Source organism: Impatiens glandulifera, chromosome 4, assembly GCF_907164915.1.
Source record: "Impatiens glandulifera chromosome 4, dImpGla2.1, whole genome shotgun sequence".
NCBI classification, from domain to species: domain Eukaryota; kingdom Viridiplantae; phylum Streptophyta; class Magnoliopsida; order Ericales; family Balsaminaceae; genus Impatiens; species Impatiens glandulifera.
The window spans coordinates 10,098,664-10,112,880 of NC_061865.1; the positions used below are offsets into that span (position 1 = coordinate 10,098,664).

The following is a 14,217-nucleotide window of genomic DNA, read 5'->3' on the forward strand; positions in this document are numbered from 1 at the left end:
TCACTATTTATCTATTTATTTTTACTATTTAAAACAAATAAAATCAAATTTTCTCTTAAAAAAAAACCACTAAACTTAAAACCAAAATTTTGAGAAGAAACTGAAATCATCCATAAAAAAAATATTTTTTTTTCTCTAATATATTATATAAACAAATATATATTTAAAGTTAAGGGGCTAATTTGATAATTTATTAGATGTGAATTGTAAAGAGAGAGTAAGATGCGATTTCAACCGTAGGATTTAGGGCAAAACACACCAGCCTTCCTATAAATCATTCTCTAACCTAATTTTGCATACTCTTTCCGCTTGGGAGCAGAGACTAAAAGAGAGGCGAAGAAGATGGTGCAGAGGCTCACATACCGTAAGCGCCATAGCTATGCCACCAAATCGAACCAGCACAGGGTTGTAAGAACTCCTGGTAAATACCCATTTCCTCTATCTCTATTTCTATGGATTTTTTGACAATGGTCATTGATTGTTGTTCTAAAAGCTCATTTTTGATTGGAAATGAATAGGAGGAAAGCTAGTTTATCAAACTACAAAGAAGAGGGCGAGTGGTCCTAAATGCCCTGTAACCGGAAAGAGGATTCAAGGAGTAAGTAAAACTTATGATTGATCTTTAGATTTGAAACATGTTATGAACAATTAGTACTTTTGGTTATAAACCCATCATGAAATGCCCTGTCTTTTGATGTTCTCATTCCCCATTTGAGGTTATTAGACATTTATAGGTATTGAATAGATTATACATGCATTGTCAAATTGACATTAGATTCATTCTGATTCTTTGTAATAGTTCAGATTTTTTGTATGTAATAAAAATAACGGGTTTAGAAGATGAAGAGCTTGAAAGTTTTCCATAGAGATTGAAAATTTTGTTTTGTTGCTAATTGACCATTTATGCTCATAAGTAGAATCTCTTTAAATTGGAAGCTGTTTTCTGACTCCAGCCAGTTTTTGCTGATTTATCTTAGATTAATTAGGATGTCTGTTCATGTCAAGCAAGAGCTTACAATGCAAAATTATCTTTCTTGTTAACAATCTATGTCTTCAATGATAACTATATTTCTTGTCTGTTGGAAGGAATTCATTGATGTGATGGATTTTACAAGTAGAATACAATGCATTTTTTGGGAATTTCTAAGATATTGAAATAAGGGTTTCTTCCATTTTGTTATAGATTCCTCATCTGAGACCTACAGAGTACAAGAGGTCAAGGCTTTCTAGGAACAGGAGGACTGTCAACAGAGCTTATGGAGGTGTCTTATCCGGAGGTGCTGTAAGGGAAAGGTAATTAATATGATACACTTGCCTTATTTTTTGAAACACTCTTTGGGTCTGAATCTTGATATCAATTAAAAATCCATAACCAGACCTAAAGAAGGTTAAAAAAGAGTTCTTATCTGATGGTATTTCTTCTTCTTAAATGAATGTAGGATTATTAGAGCATTTTTGGTTGAAGAACAGAAGATTGTGAAGAAAGTATTGAAGATTCAGAAGGCCAAGGAAAAAGTTGCAGGCAAGAGCTAAATGAGTGTGTTTGGTTTAGTATAATCCCAAGTAACCACCAAATGTTGTTTGGGTTTATATTTTTTGTTTTGTGAAAGACTCATGTTTTCTTGAACATCATATCATTATCAGGCCTTGTTGATTTAAGAAACTTCTTATATCTGTTTTGTTTCAATTTACTCTTCTTTGCAAACTCAATTTGTTTTCTATCTATTTCAGTAGAAATGTTCACATATTTTAGAAATTAAGGGTTATATATATTAAATGAAGAATTAGCGCTAAAAAAATGATTCAATTCATTTGAGAAAATGTTTTTAGCATAGTGCAATATACCCTTATATAAATTAATGCAATGACATTAAACTTCAAATTTTTAAAATAAATCCAGCTTTATAACTACTACTTATTTTGCATTCAATCTTACATGTATTTCAATTTTATTCTAGATTTTTGGTTACCTAATTAAAAAAAATGTATATAGGGCATTTTTGGTGAAAACCTTCAAGAGTTATTCGGTTACTAATGACAAAAAAATTTTGCCTTACACAAACACATTATATAAAAATAAAATAAAATTGCATTGAAAGTAACATTTAAGTATTAACAGATAAATTAAAAAAATAAAAATGAATTATTGTTTAGAAAATGATTCCTCATTGAAATAACTTAATATAATTACTTTTTCTTAGTTTTAGAGATTGTTTTTTTCTGACTCATGTAGTAAGAATTTTATATATAAGGATTCATGTAAATAAGTTCTAAAATTATAAAAATATTTACATATAATTACCATATAACTAAAGATATTACACAGATTTTGCATATTTTTAAAATTTAGAAAAATAAATTGAAAAATAAGAAGGTAGGGTTATGTTATATTTTTAACATAAAAATAAAATGAAATTTAATTCCATGTTTCTTTTATATATTACTTGAAATTACAATAATATTAAGCATATTTTTCTGTCTTCATTGATATAAAATGAGACATTATATATATATATATATATATCAAACTAAAATAAAACAATTAGTACATTTAATCTTGAAATAAGCCTTTAAACATAATTTGTTTTAAAAAAATTAAAATCACCCATTTCCCCCAAAACTCATCTTTATAATAAGTTCTTAATTAAAATAAATATATTCTAAACGTTCAGGGACTGAATTGAAAAGAAAGAACAAGATGAGATCTCAGCCGTTGGATGTAGGTCAAAAAACACTCCCCTTCCATTAAATAATTTTATGACCTAAAAATACAGTCTTTTCGTTTCTGAGCAGAGAAGAGAGGCGAGGCTAGTTGAGACGATTGGAAAATGGTGCAAAGGCTAACTTACCGTAAGAGGCACAGTTATGCCACCAAATCGAACCAGCATAGGGTCGTCCGAACTCCTGGTAATCTAATTTCCGATCTTTAACATTTGAAAGTCATGGGTTTGTTTTGTGTAAATGTTTGATTGATTGATCTGAAATTTGTTTGGCGATGAACAGGAGGGAAGTTAGTTTATCAAACCACAAAGAAGAGGGCGAGTGGCCCGAAATGCCCTGTTACTGGAAAGAGGATTCAGGGGGTAAGTAGTATTCGGATTTTAAATAACTTATGAACAATCTTTTTTTCGGGTTATAACCATCACGAATCGTTATGCTTGAAGCTATAAGACTGTCGTAGGTTCTATGTAGATATTCTGCTTAGTTAAACTTAAATCAGATTGATTCTTAATATTGTGCTGAAATTGTGAATGACCTTAGTATTTGAAGAATTAATCTGTTGTTCTTGTTTTACAGATTTTAACTTGTGGGTTCTATTCTTCATTGTAGATTTTTTTGTCTTAGATCTTAGTAATTGAAGATTTAATCTTTGTTTTGTTTTAAAGTTTTTTTCTTGTGGATTCTTCTTCTTCATTGTAGGTTCTTCTTCATTTTAGTTGTTTTCTGTTTTAAAGATTTTTAACTTGTGGGTTCTTCTTCATTTTAGGTTCCTTGCCTTAGACCTTAGTACTTGAATATTTAATCTTTGTTTCTGTTGTAGAGATTTTAACTTGTGTATTCTTCTCTTTCTTCATTGTTGATCCCTCATCTTAGACCTCAATAATTGAAGATTTATTATTTGTTTATTTTTTAAAGATTTTAACTTGTGGGTTCTTCTTCTTATTCTTCAATGTAGATTCCTCATCTTAGACCTACAGAGTATAAGAGGTCAAGGCTGTCTAGGAACAGGAGGACAGTAAACCGTGCTTATGGAGGCGTGCTATCTGGAGGGGCTGTTAGGGAAAGGTAAGCCAATAATTTGCAAGAAATTCTCAATTATCATGATATATCTTCTTCTTCTTCTGAACTTTGCTGCTGCCTGACATATGTAGAATTGTAAGAGCCTTTTTGGTGGAAGAACAAAAGATTGTCAAGAAGGTTTTGAAGATTCAGAAGGCCAAGGAAAAAGTTGCTGCCAAGAACTGAAGAGATTTTGTTATTAGTAAAACTGGGGTTTGGTTGGGTTAGGTTGTTTGTTCTATCTAACCTTGTCCAAATTTCATTTTTGTTCACTTGTTTTGTTAAGAAGACTTATTTATTACTTGTTTTTAAACAGTGTTATCCTTCATTACATTATGTTTTTTCTTGAATCTCTAAGTTTGTTATGTTTTCTAAATTCATCATGGATATCTTATCTATTTTAGTTACCTTTTGATCAAAGAATCAGACTATGGCAACTCTTTAAGGATTGTAGATTTTTATAACTCTCAGAAATGGTAGTAATTTTCTCTAGTTATATATATATTTTTTGTAATACCTCCAATGCAAGTTTATTTTGAAATATGTTTTATTAATAATAAAGTTTTAGGGCATTATCTGCAAAATTTAGTACACTAAAACTTAATTTATCAAGAATGATCCTTAACAATTTCATTTCAATCTCCCACAAAATGTATAGAATCCTTCATTCATTGAAGCAAAGTTATAGCCATATATATATGACACTTAAAGGACTCTCTAGTTACATTCTTATGTTTTTTCGCTAAACACTCACGATCCCTGCAGCAATTCCTTGATGTCGTAACCTTGTAGCTACAGAATCAGACACAAAAATAATAATTTAGTTTTTACCAAAAAATGAAGAATTCACAACCCAAAAGAATACAAATTTATGTAGGCAGTTAACCTGAAGAAATGTGAGAAACAGAATGACACCCGAATTCCATAGAGAATGTATCATGATAGGAGTTAGAAGATTTCGGGTTTGTGCATACGAAAATCCCAAAGCAACTCCTGTTTAAAAAACCATATAAGCTAATAATCTGTTATATATTCCTTATCAAACAAAATTACCACTTTGCCTTAGTACTACCTAAAGAGAAGAGTTGCGGGAATTCTCCAGGAGCTAGATGTGCTATTGCAAATACTCCAGCACTAATAAAGACAGCTAATGGTGTGGGCAACCTGAACATTTAGTCAAAAATAAAAATGTTAAAAAGGGTAAAATTTTCAAGTGGGGAAATGACATAATACCATTGGGTGAGGGAAACCATAAAGAATCCTCGAAAAACAGTTTCCTCCAGCACAGGAGCTAGAACACCCGTAATGCCTAACAAACAAGCAGTGCTGCAAATGAATATGAAAAGATTTTGACTCGTTAAGAATAGATAAGGAAACAAAATCTACTCAAATGTACTGATTCGGAGTAGAATGTGGAAACAGAGTCGGAACAACTTCACAAATGAAGATTAGATCATGGTACCTGATGTTTGAGGATCCAATTAATGGAAGCAATCGAACAAGAGCATCAGCCTGAAAACAAAGTCATCATACTAAATAAAGAAGAAGAAAACACTTATGTTTCTGTTTTGTATTTGAAACCATTTCCAGATATAGAAACACAATTAATAGCATAAAACCACGTAAAATCTTAATCAAATTGTAGTTTCTAACATCTCGTTGAGGTGCTTCGCTACTAAAGAATGACATCACAACTCCTGTTAACACAATCGTTAGTGCACCACCAGCAAGTCCAATGCCCGCCCACAAAAGCCAACCCTTTTGTAGATTGAATGGTTCCTTAAAATCTGCAACAAATCACACATGTTTCGATAAACCATAAGTACGATGACATTCCCATGATTGAAAAAGACCTAGCCTTTTCATACCGTAGCGAAATATTTCATTAGAGTCCGTTTCCGATGACTTTGTAAGAGTAAATATAACTCCTAGCACAACTGCAGTCACAATTCTGAATACAAACATAACATTTGTTAATGAGAGTGATTTCAGGTAATACAAACATAACATTTGTTAATGGAAGAGAAAGATTTCATACGATTGATCAAGAAACAGTATTTGAGCTTTCTGATCTAAACTAAGTTCATCAACTTGAATCCCAAGATAAGGAATAGCTGCTGATTCAATCAAACCTGTCAAAACAAAACTGCCTGGATAATTATTAGTTTTTTTAGATCATTCATTGGGTTAAACTAAACTAGAAAGACTTCAACATACCTTAGTCCACATGCAAGTGAGGTTAGAGAAACAGTCTGCCATTTCCAAGGCACATCCCATCGACGTAAGATAGGCCATTCTAATCCTTTAGACTGAAAAGAATAAAGAATAAAGCATAATCAGTAGAATAAACCGGTAGAATTGAATAGAATCGATGTGGGTACCTTTGGATCTTCTTCCCTTGTATCCCTGAGACATTGAATTCGGAGTTTCATTGAGGAAAGTGAAATGGGTGTGCATTTCCGAAGTCTAAACTGGGTATTTGATTTGAGGATAAAGTAATTACTGGAGGATGCGAATGGTAGCTTCGAAGAGATAACATGATTGGAGAGGGAAGATAGTGCGAAAGATGAAGAAATCATCGTTGCCATTGTTGATCGATCTTCTCCAACTCAAGTGAAGCAAAGTATGCCTTAGAGCCTCTAGATTGAAACTCGTGTGCTTGGTTGGATAAGGAGAAGAAAGCAATGAATAGTTTCTCTTTTGTGAAAAATGAATATTAATTTAAATCTTTTTCACATTAATTTTTATTTTAATCATCCAAATTTAAAAAAAAAAAATTATGTTCAAAACATAAATAAACTTCCAATAACACAATTCAAAATTTCAAATCTAATTTGATAAAATTACCTTAATTTTACTTAAATAAGAATTGAGTTAATTTATAAATAAATTTTAAAAATATTATCCAAATTAAATAAGTTAAAATCTGTATTCAATTTTTAAAATATTTTAATTTTAAGATTATAAAAAAATCTATTACTTCTTGATAAACTTATAAACTAATTAAATTTATATGATATTAAGATTTTATTTTATTTTAAATGTTAATATAATAAAAAATTATTTAATCACAACAATAAAAATATAATATGAAAGAAAAAAAATTATATAATTAATTGACACGAAAATATTAAATAAGGTACAATAAAATCTCCACCTGAATTACAAGTTTTTCGAATCTAATCTCCGACATTATCATGATAATGATATTATGAATAATCCTTAACGACATACTTTCGTTGTTAAAAGTTCTCCAATTTTTTTCAACTAGATAGTCTACCAAAAAATTATAGGTATAAAGACTCATCTTCTAAGTCTCGCATTTTTAGTCGCTCTAATCCATCTCCTATTTCCGGCCAAACTCATTATATTCTAATCAAATACCACAAAAGAAGATTCCATATATTTGCAATAATAACGTGACAATGACAATGTAAAGTAAATAGATTATATCTTACATATTGTATTCAATCTCCAAATCTCTCATACTATTGAGTTTCAAATGATGCCGATATCAATTCTTTGTATATTTCATTACCAGAGTTAAATTACTTCATTCATAACAAATCAAACAGAAAGTCTATTTCTTTTTAATTCTTGTATTGGCCGAAAATAAACTCTAGTTTAAAAGAATATTTGAGTCCTTCCTCTTATCCAAAACCAGTCCAAACCATGACAGATATCCTAAACAACAAATTTAAGCCCATATGCATATCCTCCTCTTTCAATGAACTAACTGCCCATCTATTTGAATTTGTAAACAATAAATTGGAGTAGACGATAAATTGAAATATACATATTAAGGCGTTTTCTTGAAAAAGTTGAGTCGGGCTTGCTTTGTGCGCTTTGCAGGATCTGAAGATTATCGAAAACAATGCACAATCACTTGTATGGTCACAAAATTCATCATTTGACAAATTTGAGACACAAAAAAAAAACTACCTTTTCCCTCCTTGTTCTGTTGATTTGATTTCATGACATTAGATTTCCACTCGTTGTACTCGTGTTTCTCCATAAGTTTCTGCTTCTTATAACACGAACTCTGCAAATCATTACAAAAAGATTCAAGGATTTATTAACAGTTTCTCGTCTAGACTCAAATTCCTAACCTCTTCTTCTCCATCATCAGATGAATAACCACCATCCTCCACCCTTCTTTTTTCCGGTAATGCATCTAACAGGTCTGTCACAAGGTTATTATTGTTAATGGAATAATAATGGTACCTACCCATAAATAAACACTAATCATTTTAAATTGAATTACCTCTATTCCCCTTTATTTCTTTCGGGTCTTTCTTATCTTTCGATATACCAAATATATCAAAACAAAGCTCCTTCATTGATGTAGATACCTAAATTCTTAACCTTCATTAGCAAATATATCAATCATGATAATCTCATTAACAAATCTTCTTCACTCTTACATTAGAAAATTCTGATTCTGATGTGCCACATAGCTCAATCAACTTAATCTTGTCTAACTTCAGCTGTAAACAAAAACAAGGATGAAGGATTAAAATCAAACTTCATGAACCACAATGGAGGATTTGTTAAAAATGCTTCCCATACCTTATGCTTCTTGGCACACAAGTAGAATCCAACTGCAGTAAATACAGAGCGAGTGAAATCAGCACTTGCCCTACGAGAAAGAGGCAATGATGCAATAAACCTGTCTTTGTACCTAGAAACAATGATATTATTAATAAGATCACATGCCCATTTTGTTGAACTAAAACTGACTGTTGTTATCTTACTGAGATAAACCTCTGAGGACGATAGGAATTAGCCTAACACATCCAAACCGAACAGCTAATTCTCTGACATCAAGTTTACTCCTGCGATATGAATAAGCATTGTGAGGGAGAAAGGGTATATGAAAGAAGAGGGGTCATGAATCATGAAGAGAGAACCAACTTGATTCCAAGACCATTCTGTATAGAATTAAATGATCTAGTATATGCCTTATCAGACATCCCACTCAGCTTAACAGCATTCTCACGATCAAATATAACGTCAAACCTGCGATTTACCACCAAAGACAATTGAAAACTATTCCATTCTATTCGATTCATAAGTTATAATTTCAGTCAATACCTCAAAGCGGCCATCTCTAAGCAAATAATCGCCTTGCAAATCTCCCCCTGTAAAACAAGAAAACCTTTCATATATAACCCCAATTCAGAAACCTTGAAAGATTTCCCTTAGAAGCTTACCACTCCGATTGTGGAAGAGTCAAATTGGAGGTCACATAGACGGCGAAATTCACCAGCCTTTCGTATCACCTGTTTCGAATCTGCGAGACCAAGTTTCTTACCTATATCGGCGATGTCCATATCTTAGTTAGTTAGAGAGAGATCGAGATAGAGAGTATTTATGGCGAACTCCATTTTGGGATCAATTTACCCGGGAACTTTTGGCGGCAAAGCGGCAAAAGTTCTTACTCACCCATGAACTTACGATAAAGATTCAAACTAAAGTTACAAACTTTATTTTATTATATAAAAAAACACAATCTTTTTATTAAGGGTCGTTGATTCCCAAGTTCCAAACTTCTGGGCAAAATCAATTTGTGAGGATCATCGCTAAAATGGAGTCTTGCCACCTTCTGAGAACTCTAAAGCCGTTCAATCTGAAGCTACGACGGCCATCTTCATCATCATCACTTCGATACTCATCTCGCATCATCGCGACGTTCAGCACCAGTTAGTTTCTCTCCCCCATCATCGTCTTCTTGATTGATCAATAGTTAGGGCTTAGTTTTACATCAAATTTGTTTGTAGCCTGCGAAGGAGAAAGAAGAAAGACGGTGAAGAAAGCATACGATGCGTTATTGTTGGATGCCGGTGGCACTCTCCTGCAGCTGACAAATCCCGTCGAAGAAACCTATGCCGCGTTTGGAAAGAAATATGGTCAGTCAGCCAGCCATGATTCATTCATTCTTCTCATTCTTTCCATTTCTAACTGCAAGAGCATTGATCTCAATAGGTTTGAGTCTGACTCCAGCTGAGGTAAAACAAGGATTCAAAAGAGCATTCTCTGCTCCATGGCCTGAGAAGCTTCGCTACCAGGTGGCTTACATTTAGCTTTTTATTGATGGGTTCAATATGCTAACAGATGAACATATTGGTAGGGAGATGGAAGGCCATTCTGGAAACTAGTTGTCTCTAAAGCCACAGGATGTGATGACAGTAAATACTTTGAAGAAGTCTATCAGGTATAACTACAATTGTATGGTTCTCAAAATGTTAAAAACCAATGACTTAACTCCTAATCAATTCCCAACTAATTGATTTTCCAGTATTACGCAAACGGGGATGCTTGGCATCTGCCAAACGGGGCCTATGATACAATGTCAATCTTGAAAAACGCTGGAGGTTAGTTCAAGATTCCCAACTGTATCTTTTCAAAACTCACATCTTGTGGTGGTTGATGCAGTTAAGTTAGCTGTCGTATCCAATTTCGACAACAGGTTGAGAAAGCTATTGAAGGATCTCAATATAATTGATTTGTGAGTGTAGAAATCTTCATCCATCTTTCACAAACAAGTTTTTGAATGAAATGATCCATTTATGGCTGCTACGATTAGGTTTGATGCTGTTATTATATCTTCTGAAGTTGGATATGAAAAACCCGACACACAGATTTTTAAAGCTGCTTTAGGTATGTATCTACATCATTCTAAAAGATGTTATAAATAAACAATTAACATGAATTGGCTATTGTTTGGAGATCAAATGAATGTGGAGGCTAGAAGGGCTATCCATGTTGGAGATGACTTAAAGGCAGATAAAGAAGGTGCCAATTCAGCTGGAATAGACTGCTGGTAAAAAGCTAAAGCCTATAAATTAAAGAGTTTCAAGCCTTTTATTGAAATCTGTGAATGCTTTCTTAACAGGTTATGGGGAACAGATTTGAAATCATTCTCATATTTAAAAGACCAAATCCTCCTTTCAGAGCCTTAACATGGATGCTTTGTACTAACCTGATATGGTATTTACATGTTTCTTTTATCTTTTGTGCTGACTTGCGAATCGTGTTTTCCTCAAAAGATATATAAGTAGCTGGGGAAGTCCCTTCTGTGTAATGGGAAAAGATATATACTTTCTGGAAATGTAAATGTTATTATGATATTTCTTCATCTCGTGTCAAAGCTTGACAATAGAGCTCGTTTGCAGTCCTATGTTCAAATACACCAAGTTTCCAAATGGGAACCCATTTGGATTCACGCCTGTATGAGAAATTTGGCTGAAAGATTGTTTTCAAATGAGCCTAAGTTTGGTTTATCCAACTTGATGAAGTAATTGAAAGGGCATAGGAGAATAAAGGATGAAACTAGAGGAAAAATTTGTGAGCATCGATTAAACCCCTTTGGGGCAATTTTGCATTAATGAAAGAAAGAAGTGTTATCTTAGCAAAACTAAAAACTATACAAGGTAAAATTTTGTAATGTATGTTAATCAAACTAAAACTAACCTGATTCTTCATGCAAGGTAATGGTACAAGCTTCTGTCTTTGTCGTCCCTTTTCAAGAACTCCCGATCGATAAGACTCTCTATTCGATTCTTTATTTCTGGGAGGCGAACCAAGAAATAAGGTTGAAGATAACTTGTTACCTCAGCAATGACATTGTTATGTGTAAGTACTCTCCTTGTTTTCATTATCCTCACAATCGCAGCCTCAATCTGAGGCTTTCTGTCCACCTCAAGTCTTTCTTGATTCTTCTGGCTTTCTGCCTCTGATACCTGCTTTGAGTTGCCCCTTCCTCCTAGCATCACCTTGTAACACTTGCTCCTGAACATGTCATTCACCTTAAACATGTCATCCTCTCCTATAACTTTGGTTTTAGGTTTTTTCCTGAGAACATTTCTTCCTCCATTTCCGGTGTGTGCCAGAGATATTAAGCATTTGTTCAAATCTGTAGAAGGGATTTTGGTTGCCTGCTCAATCTCCTTATAGCTAAGGCGTGTGGCATCGTTAAACAACATGAGTACACACATCTGGTAAATTGACACATACAGCCTATACTTGGTTGTCCGGGTTTTGCCAAAAATTGCTCTTAGATAGGCATTGCCCATATTAGTTTGCCATGAAAGTCTTCTACCCGAATGGATCCCAAGATAATAGATTTTGAATCTATTGGTCAAATAACAAACTTCAGAAGGTAAATTGCACTCGGGGATTGGTTGAATGGGCCAATAACCAGTTGTTAAAACCTTGATAGCTATGATTCGATCATCTGTTGAGTTGACATAATTTAGAAGGAAATAATCCATTTTTTCTCTAGAACTTTCTATGTCTTTAAACATGCCTTCCAATTTTGATGTGTAATGAAATCCGCACTCTGACTTCAGCTTACCTATCAAACTTCTCTCTGATTCATCCGAGACTGTTTTATCATACAGGAGACGTTTAGACAGATGTTGCTTATAATACTTCTCGAATTTGTCTTTATTGTGCAAGAATCGGAAAATATCAATCACCTTATCCAAAACTATCTCGATATCCTCCAAACCCTTCCGGAGCTTGTCATCCAAAAACAATGAAATGAACTCGGGAGAGCGTGGACTCAGATTAATGAAATACTCGAAGGAGGAGTTCAATGCTTTGATGAATTCTTTTTGATTGTTAAATGACACACTTATGATTGCATCACACTTCTCTTTCTCATTCAAGATGCACTGCACGAACTTAATAGGATCTTTCAATCTGTCTGGATGGGTAACGATTTTCTTGCCTGTTTTCTTGATGTGAGAGGCCACGACATTTATCATCGTTTCAATTCCACTGGGAACTCTACTGATCATATTGTAGATTATTCCCAATTGTTCGCATGGCTCAACCTTAGCCCCTGAACCAATCTTAACATTGAGAAGCATACTCGCAAAACCCGAATTCTCCATATGAACTAACCTTAGCATGTGTTCTTTAATCATCTCCACCTCCACAACCTTCTGTATCTTGCTTTCACTTCTGTCATCCAAGTAACGATAAACTCTCTCTTTTTCATCATCCAAGTATCTCCCAACTTTCATCAGATATTCTATACATTCGCAACACTCTATCAATTTCTGGGCCTCGGCTTTGTAGAAATCAGCTGAATCTTCAAGAAAATGAATCTCAAAATCTTCCTCATATACCGAATGACCCAAATCTATCAGCATGTTAATAATATTCTTCATGAGACACCGGTCTATGACCTCACCAGTTCGTTCTCTATAGATTCGTTCAAGAAGTGCAGATTGAAGCCTCGTTCGGATACTGTGAGAATGTACAATAATGTCCCTCCAGAGGTTCAGACCAAGCTCTTGTATCGGGATTTTTTTCTCTCTTACAATAAAGGTTCTTTCCATGTACATAAATATTTCTCTAATCCGCGATACTGCAATAGTATGGGCTTGCCATTTTCTGTTTACCTCCTCAAGAAACAAACCACCTTGAGCTGACTCAATGACTGTTAACATCTTATCTATATGGAAAGTCATGCTTTCCACAATCCCTGAGTATATCATCTCACCATACTTGAACAAAATCATGTTGTGAGCATGCCTGCATTCAAACCACAAATTATAGCGAAAATAAGTTGTCGATTAAGACAGATTTAGAACTATGTCAAATCGAAGAAGAGACTATTACGACTCAATAATGAAGAATATAGAGTCATCTTTAGTGCTTCAAATTTATAAACTAATTCGGCCTAACAAGCAATTCATGTCGAACTAGCAATCCCTAGATACTCATTTCCACAAATTCTGTTCAAGAACATTCTAGAGAAGACAAGCCAGAAAATAAGTTGTTGATTAAGACAGATTTAGATAGACTATGTCAAATCAAAGAGACTATTACGCTCAATAATGAAGAATATAGGAGTAATGTTCTAATGCTTCATTCAAATTTATAGGCCTAACAAGCAAGCAATTCATGTCTATCTGATCAGTTGACATCTGATAAACCGAACTAGCAATCTCTAGGTACTAATCATCAAAGAATCGAAGACATAAAACGAGAATCAAAGGAAAACTTGAAGATGTAAACAAACTAACGTATATAGATCATTGAAGGTAAGGGAAATGGAGTTCTGATTATAAATCTCGTCAATTGCACTCTCTAGTATCTTCCATGTCGGCTCGGCGTTCTTTGAATTCACCACAACGTTGTGCTTGAATTGCTGTAAAGGAAATTTCGTTTCCTTCTGATTATCACTCATCTTCCACTATCAAACGGTCAAATTCATTTCGCTTCAGCAGCTACCTTCAGCATAACACAGTGTATATATTATTCTGGCAAGAAGATTCAAGAACTGGTGTGAATACAAAAAATGGATGAATTATGTTTAGAGAGAGAGTTTGAGAGAGATGTTCATAGAGAGCTCAGGGAAGAAGATGAAGGCGGGTAACCGTTTTGTGCTGATATAGATAATTAGTCCTCAACTTTTTATCT

General features: G+C 33.6%; 5 protein-coding genes and 1 pseudogene across 5 annotated transcripts; 3 read left to right on the forward strand and 3 right to left on the reverse strand.

The window, feature by feature from the left end:
• Nucleotides 1-270: 270 nt before the first annotated feature.
• On the forward strand, nucleotides 271-1,672 carry LOC124936811 (60S ribosomal protein L34). Its single transcript, XM_047477335.1, has 4 exons — nucleotides 271-421; nucleotides 519-598; nucleotides 1,184-1,293; nucleotides 1,440-1,672. Exons 1-4 carry the CDS (start codon nucleotides 343-345, stop codon nucleotides 1,531-1,533), a joined length of 363 nt encoding a protein of 120 aa, XP_047333291.1. The 5' UTR covers nucleotides 271-342; the 3' UTR covers nucleotides 1,534-1,672.
• A 1,091-nt stretch (nucleotides 1,673-2,763) lies between these two features.
• LOC124936809 lies at nucleotides 2,764-4,132 on the forward strand (annotated as a pseudogene).
• A 225-nt stretch (nucleotides 4,133-4,357) lies between these two features.
• Nucleotides 4,358-6,453, reverse strand: LOC124934839. Its single transcript, XM_047475338.1, has 10 exons — nucleotides 6,162-6,453; nucleotides 5,998-6,089; nucleotides 5,819-5,926; nucleotides 5,649-5,731; nucleotides 5,434-5,567; nucleotides 5,243-5,292; nucleotides 5,014-5,106; nucleotides 4,853-4,944; nucleotides 4,667-4,773; nucleotides 4,358-4,572 (listed from the first exon to the last, which is right to left on the reverse strand). The coding sequence occupies exons 1-10, from the start codon at nucleotides 6,366-6,368 to the stop codon at nucleotides 4,531-4,533; spliced, it is 1,008 nt and encodes a 335-aa protein (XP_047331294.1). The 5' UTR covers nucleotides 6,369-6,453; the 3' UTR covers nucleotides 4,358-4,530.
• A 935-nt stretch (nucleotides 6,454-7,388) lies between these two features.
• On the reverse strand, nucleotides 7,389-9,161 carry LOC124934217 (origin of replication complex subunit 6). The gene is made up of 10 exons (XM_047474716.1): nucleotides 8,994-9,161; nucleotides 8,875-8,921; nucleotides 8,695-8,799; nucleotides 8,535-8,615; nucleotides 8,350-8,461; nucleotides 8,205-8,267; nucleotides 8,045-8,132; nucleotides 7,890-7,963; nucleotides 7,723-7,822; nucleotides 7,389-7,635 (listed from the first exon to the last, which is right to left on the reverse strand). The coding sequence occupies exons 1-10, from the start codon at nucleotides 9,111-9,113 to the stop codon at nucleotides 7,580-7,582; spliced, it is 846 nt and encodes a 281-aa protein (XP_047330672.1). The 5' UTR covers nucleotides 9,114-9,161; the 3' UTR covers nucleotides 7,389-7,579.
• A 140-nt stretch (nucleotides 9,162-9,301) lies between these two features.
• Nucleotides 9,302-10,918, forward strand: LOC124934219 (haloacid dehalogenase-like hydrolase domain-containing protein 3). Its single transcript, XM_047474717.1, has 9 exons — nucleotides 9,302-9,482; nucleotides 9,561-9,689; nucleotides 9,766-9,848; nucleotides 9,911-9,994; nucleotides 10,079-10,154; nucleotides 10,216-10,288; nucleotides 10,367-10,440; nucleotides 10,510-10,603; nucleotides 10,676-10,918. The coding sequence occupies exons 1-9, from the start codon at nucleotides 9,368-9,370 to the stop codon at nucleotides 10,740-10,742; spliced, it is 795 nt and encodes a 264-aa protein (XP_047330673.1). The 5' UTR covers nucleotides 9,302-9,367; the 3' UTR covers nucleotides 10,743-10,918.
• Nucleotides 10,919-11,002: 84 nt separating this feature from the next.
• On the reverse strand, nucleotides 11,003-13,984 carry LOC124934688 (cullin-3A-like). Its single transcript, XM_047475206.1, has 2 exons — nucleotides 13,821-13,984; nucleotides 11,003-13,326 (listed from the first exon to the last, which is right to left on the reverse strand). Exons 1-2 carry the CDS (start codon nucleotides 13,982-13,984, stop codon nucleotides 11,262-11,264), a joined length of 2,229 nt encoding a protein of 742 aa, XP_047331162.1. The 3' UTR covers nucleotides 11,003-11,261.
• Nucleotides 13,985-14,217: the final 233 nt, after the last annotated feature.

Excerpts from the sequence above, each read along its gene's own strand:
- LOC124936811 (XM_047477335.1), top strand. The coding sequence starts at position 343 with ATGGTGCAGAGGCTCACATACCGTAAGCGCCATAGCTATGCCACCAAA. Across the intron at positions 422-518 it reads CAGGGTTGTAAGAACTCCTG|GAGGAAAGCTAGTTTATCAA; the intron begins GTAAATACCCAT and ends GGAAATGAATAG. Across the intron at positions 1,294-1,439 it reads GGAGGTGCTGTAAGGGAAAG|GATTATTAGAGCATTTTTGG; the intron begins GTAATTAATATG and ends AAATGAATGTAG.
- LOC124934839 (XM_047475338.1), bottom strand. The coding sequence starts at position 6,368 with ATGGCAACGATGATTTCTTCATCTTTCGCACTATCTTCCCTCTCCAAT. Across the intron at positions 6,090-6,161 it reads CAAGGGAAGAAGATCCAAAG|TCTAAAGGATTAGAATGGCC; the intron begins GTACCCACATCG and ends TATTCTTTTCAG. Across the intron at positions 5,732-5,818 it reads ATACTGTTTCTTGATCAATC|AATTGTGACTGCAGTTGTGC; the intron begins GTATGAAATCTT and ends GTTTGTATTCAG.
- LOC124934217 (XM_047474716.1), bottom strand. The coding sequence starts at position 9,113 with ATGGACATCGCCGATATAGGTAAGAAACTTGGTCTCGCAGATTCGAAA. Across the intron at positions 8,268-8,349 it reads TGTGTGCCAAGAAGCATAAG|CTGAAGTTAGACAAGATTAA; the intron begins GTATGGGAAGCA and ends TTTTGTTTACAG. Across the intron at positions 7,636-7,722 it reads ACAGAACAAGGAGGGAAAAG|ATCCTGCAAAGCGCACAAAG; the intron begins GTAGTTTTTTTT and ends GATAATCTTCAG.
- LOC124934219 (XM_047474717.1), top strand. The coding sequence starts at position 9,368 with ATGGAGTCTTGCCACCTTCTGAGAACTCTAAAGCCGTTCAATCTGAAG. Across the intron at positions 9,995-10,078 it reads ACTTTGAAGAAGTCTATCAG|TATTACGCAAACGGGGATGC; the intron begins GTATAACTACAA and ends TTGATTTTCCAG. Across the intron at positions 10,604-10,675 it reads TCAGCTGGAATAGACTGCTG|GTTATGGGGAACAGATTTGA; the intron begins GTAAAAAGCTAA and ends CTTTCTTAACAG.
- LOC124934688 (XM_047475206.1), bottom strand. The coding sequence starts at position 13,984 with ATGAGTGATAATCAGAAGGAAACGAAATTTCCTTTACAGCAATTCAAG. Across the intron at positions 13,327-13,820 it reads ACCTTCAATGATCTATATAC|GCATGCTCACAACATGATTT; the intron begins GTTAGTTTGTTT and ends GTTTGAATGCAG.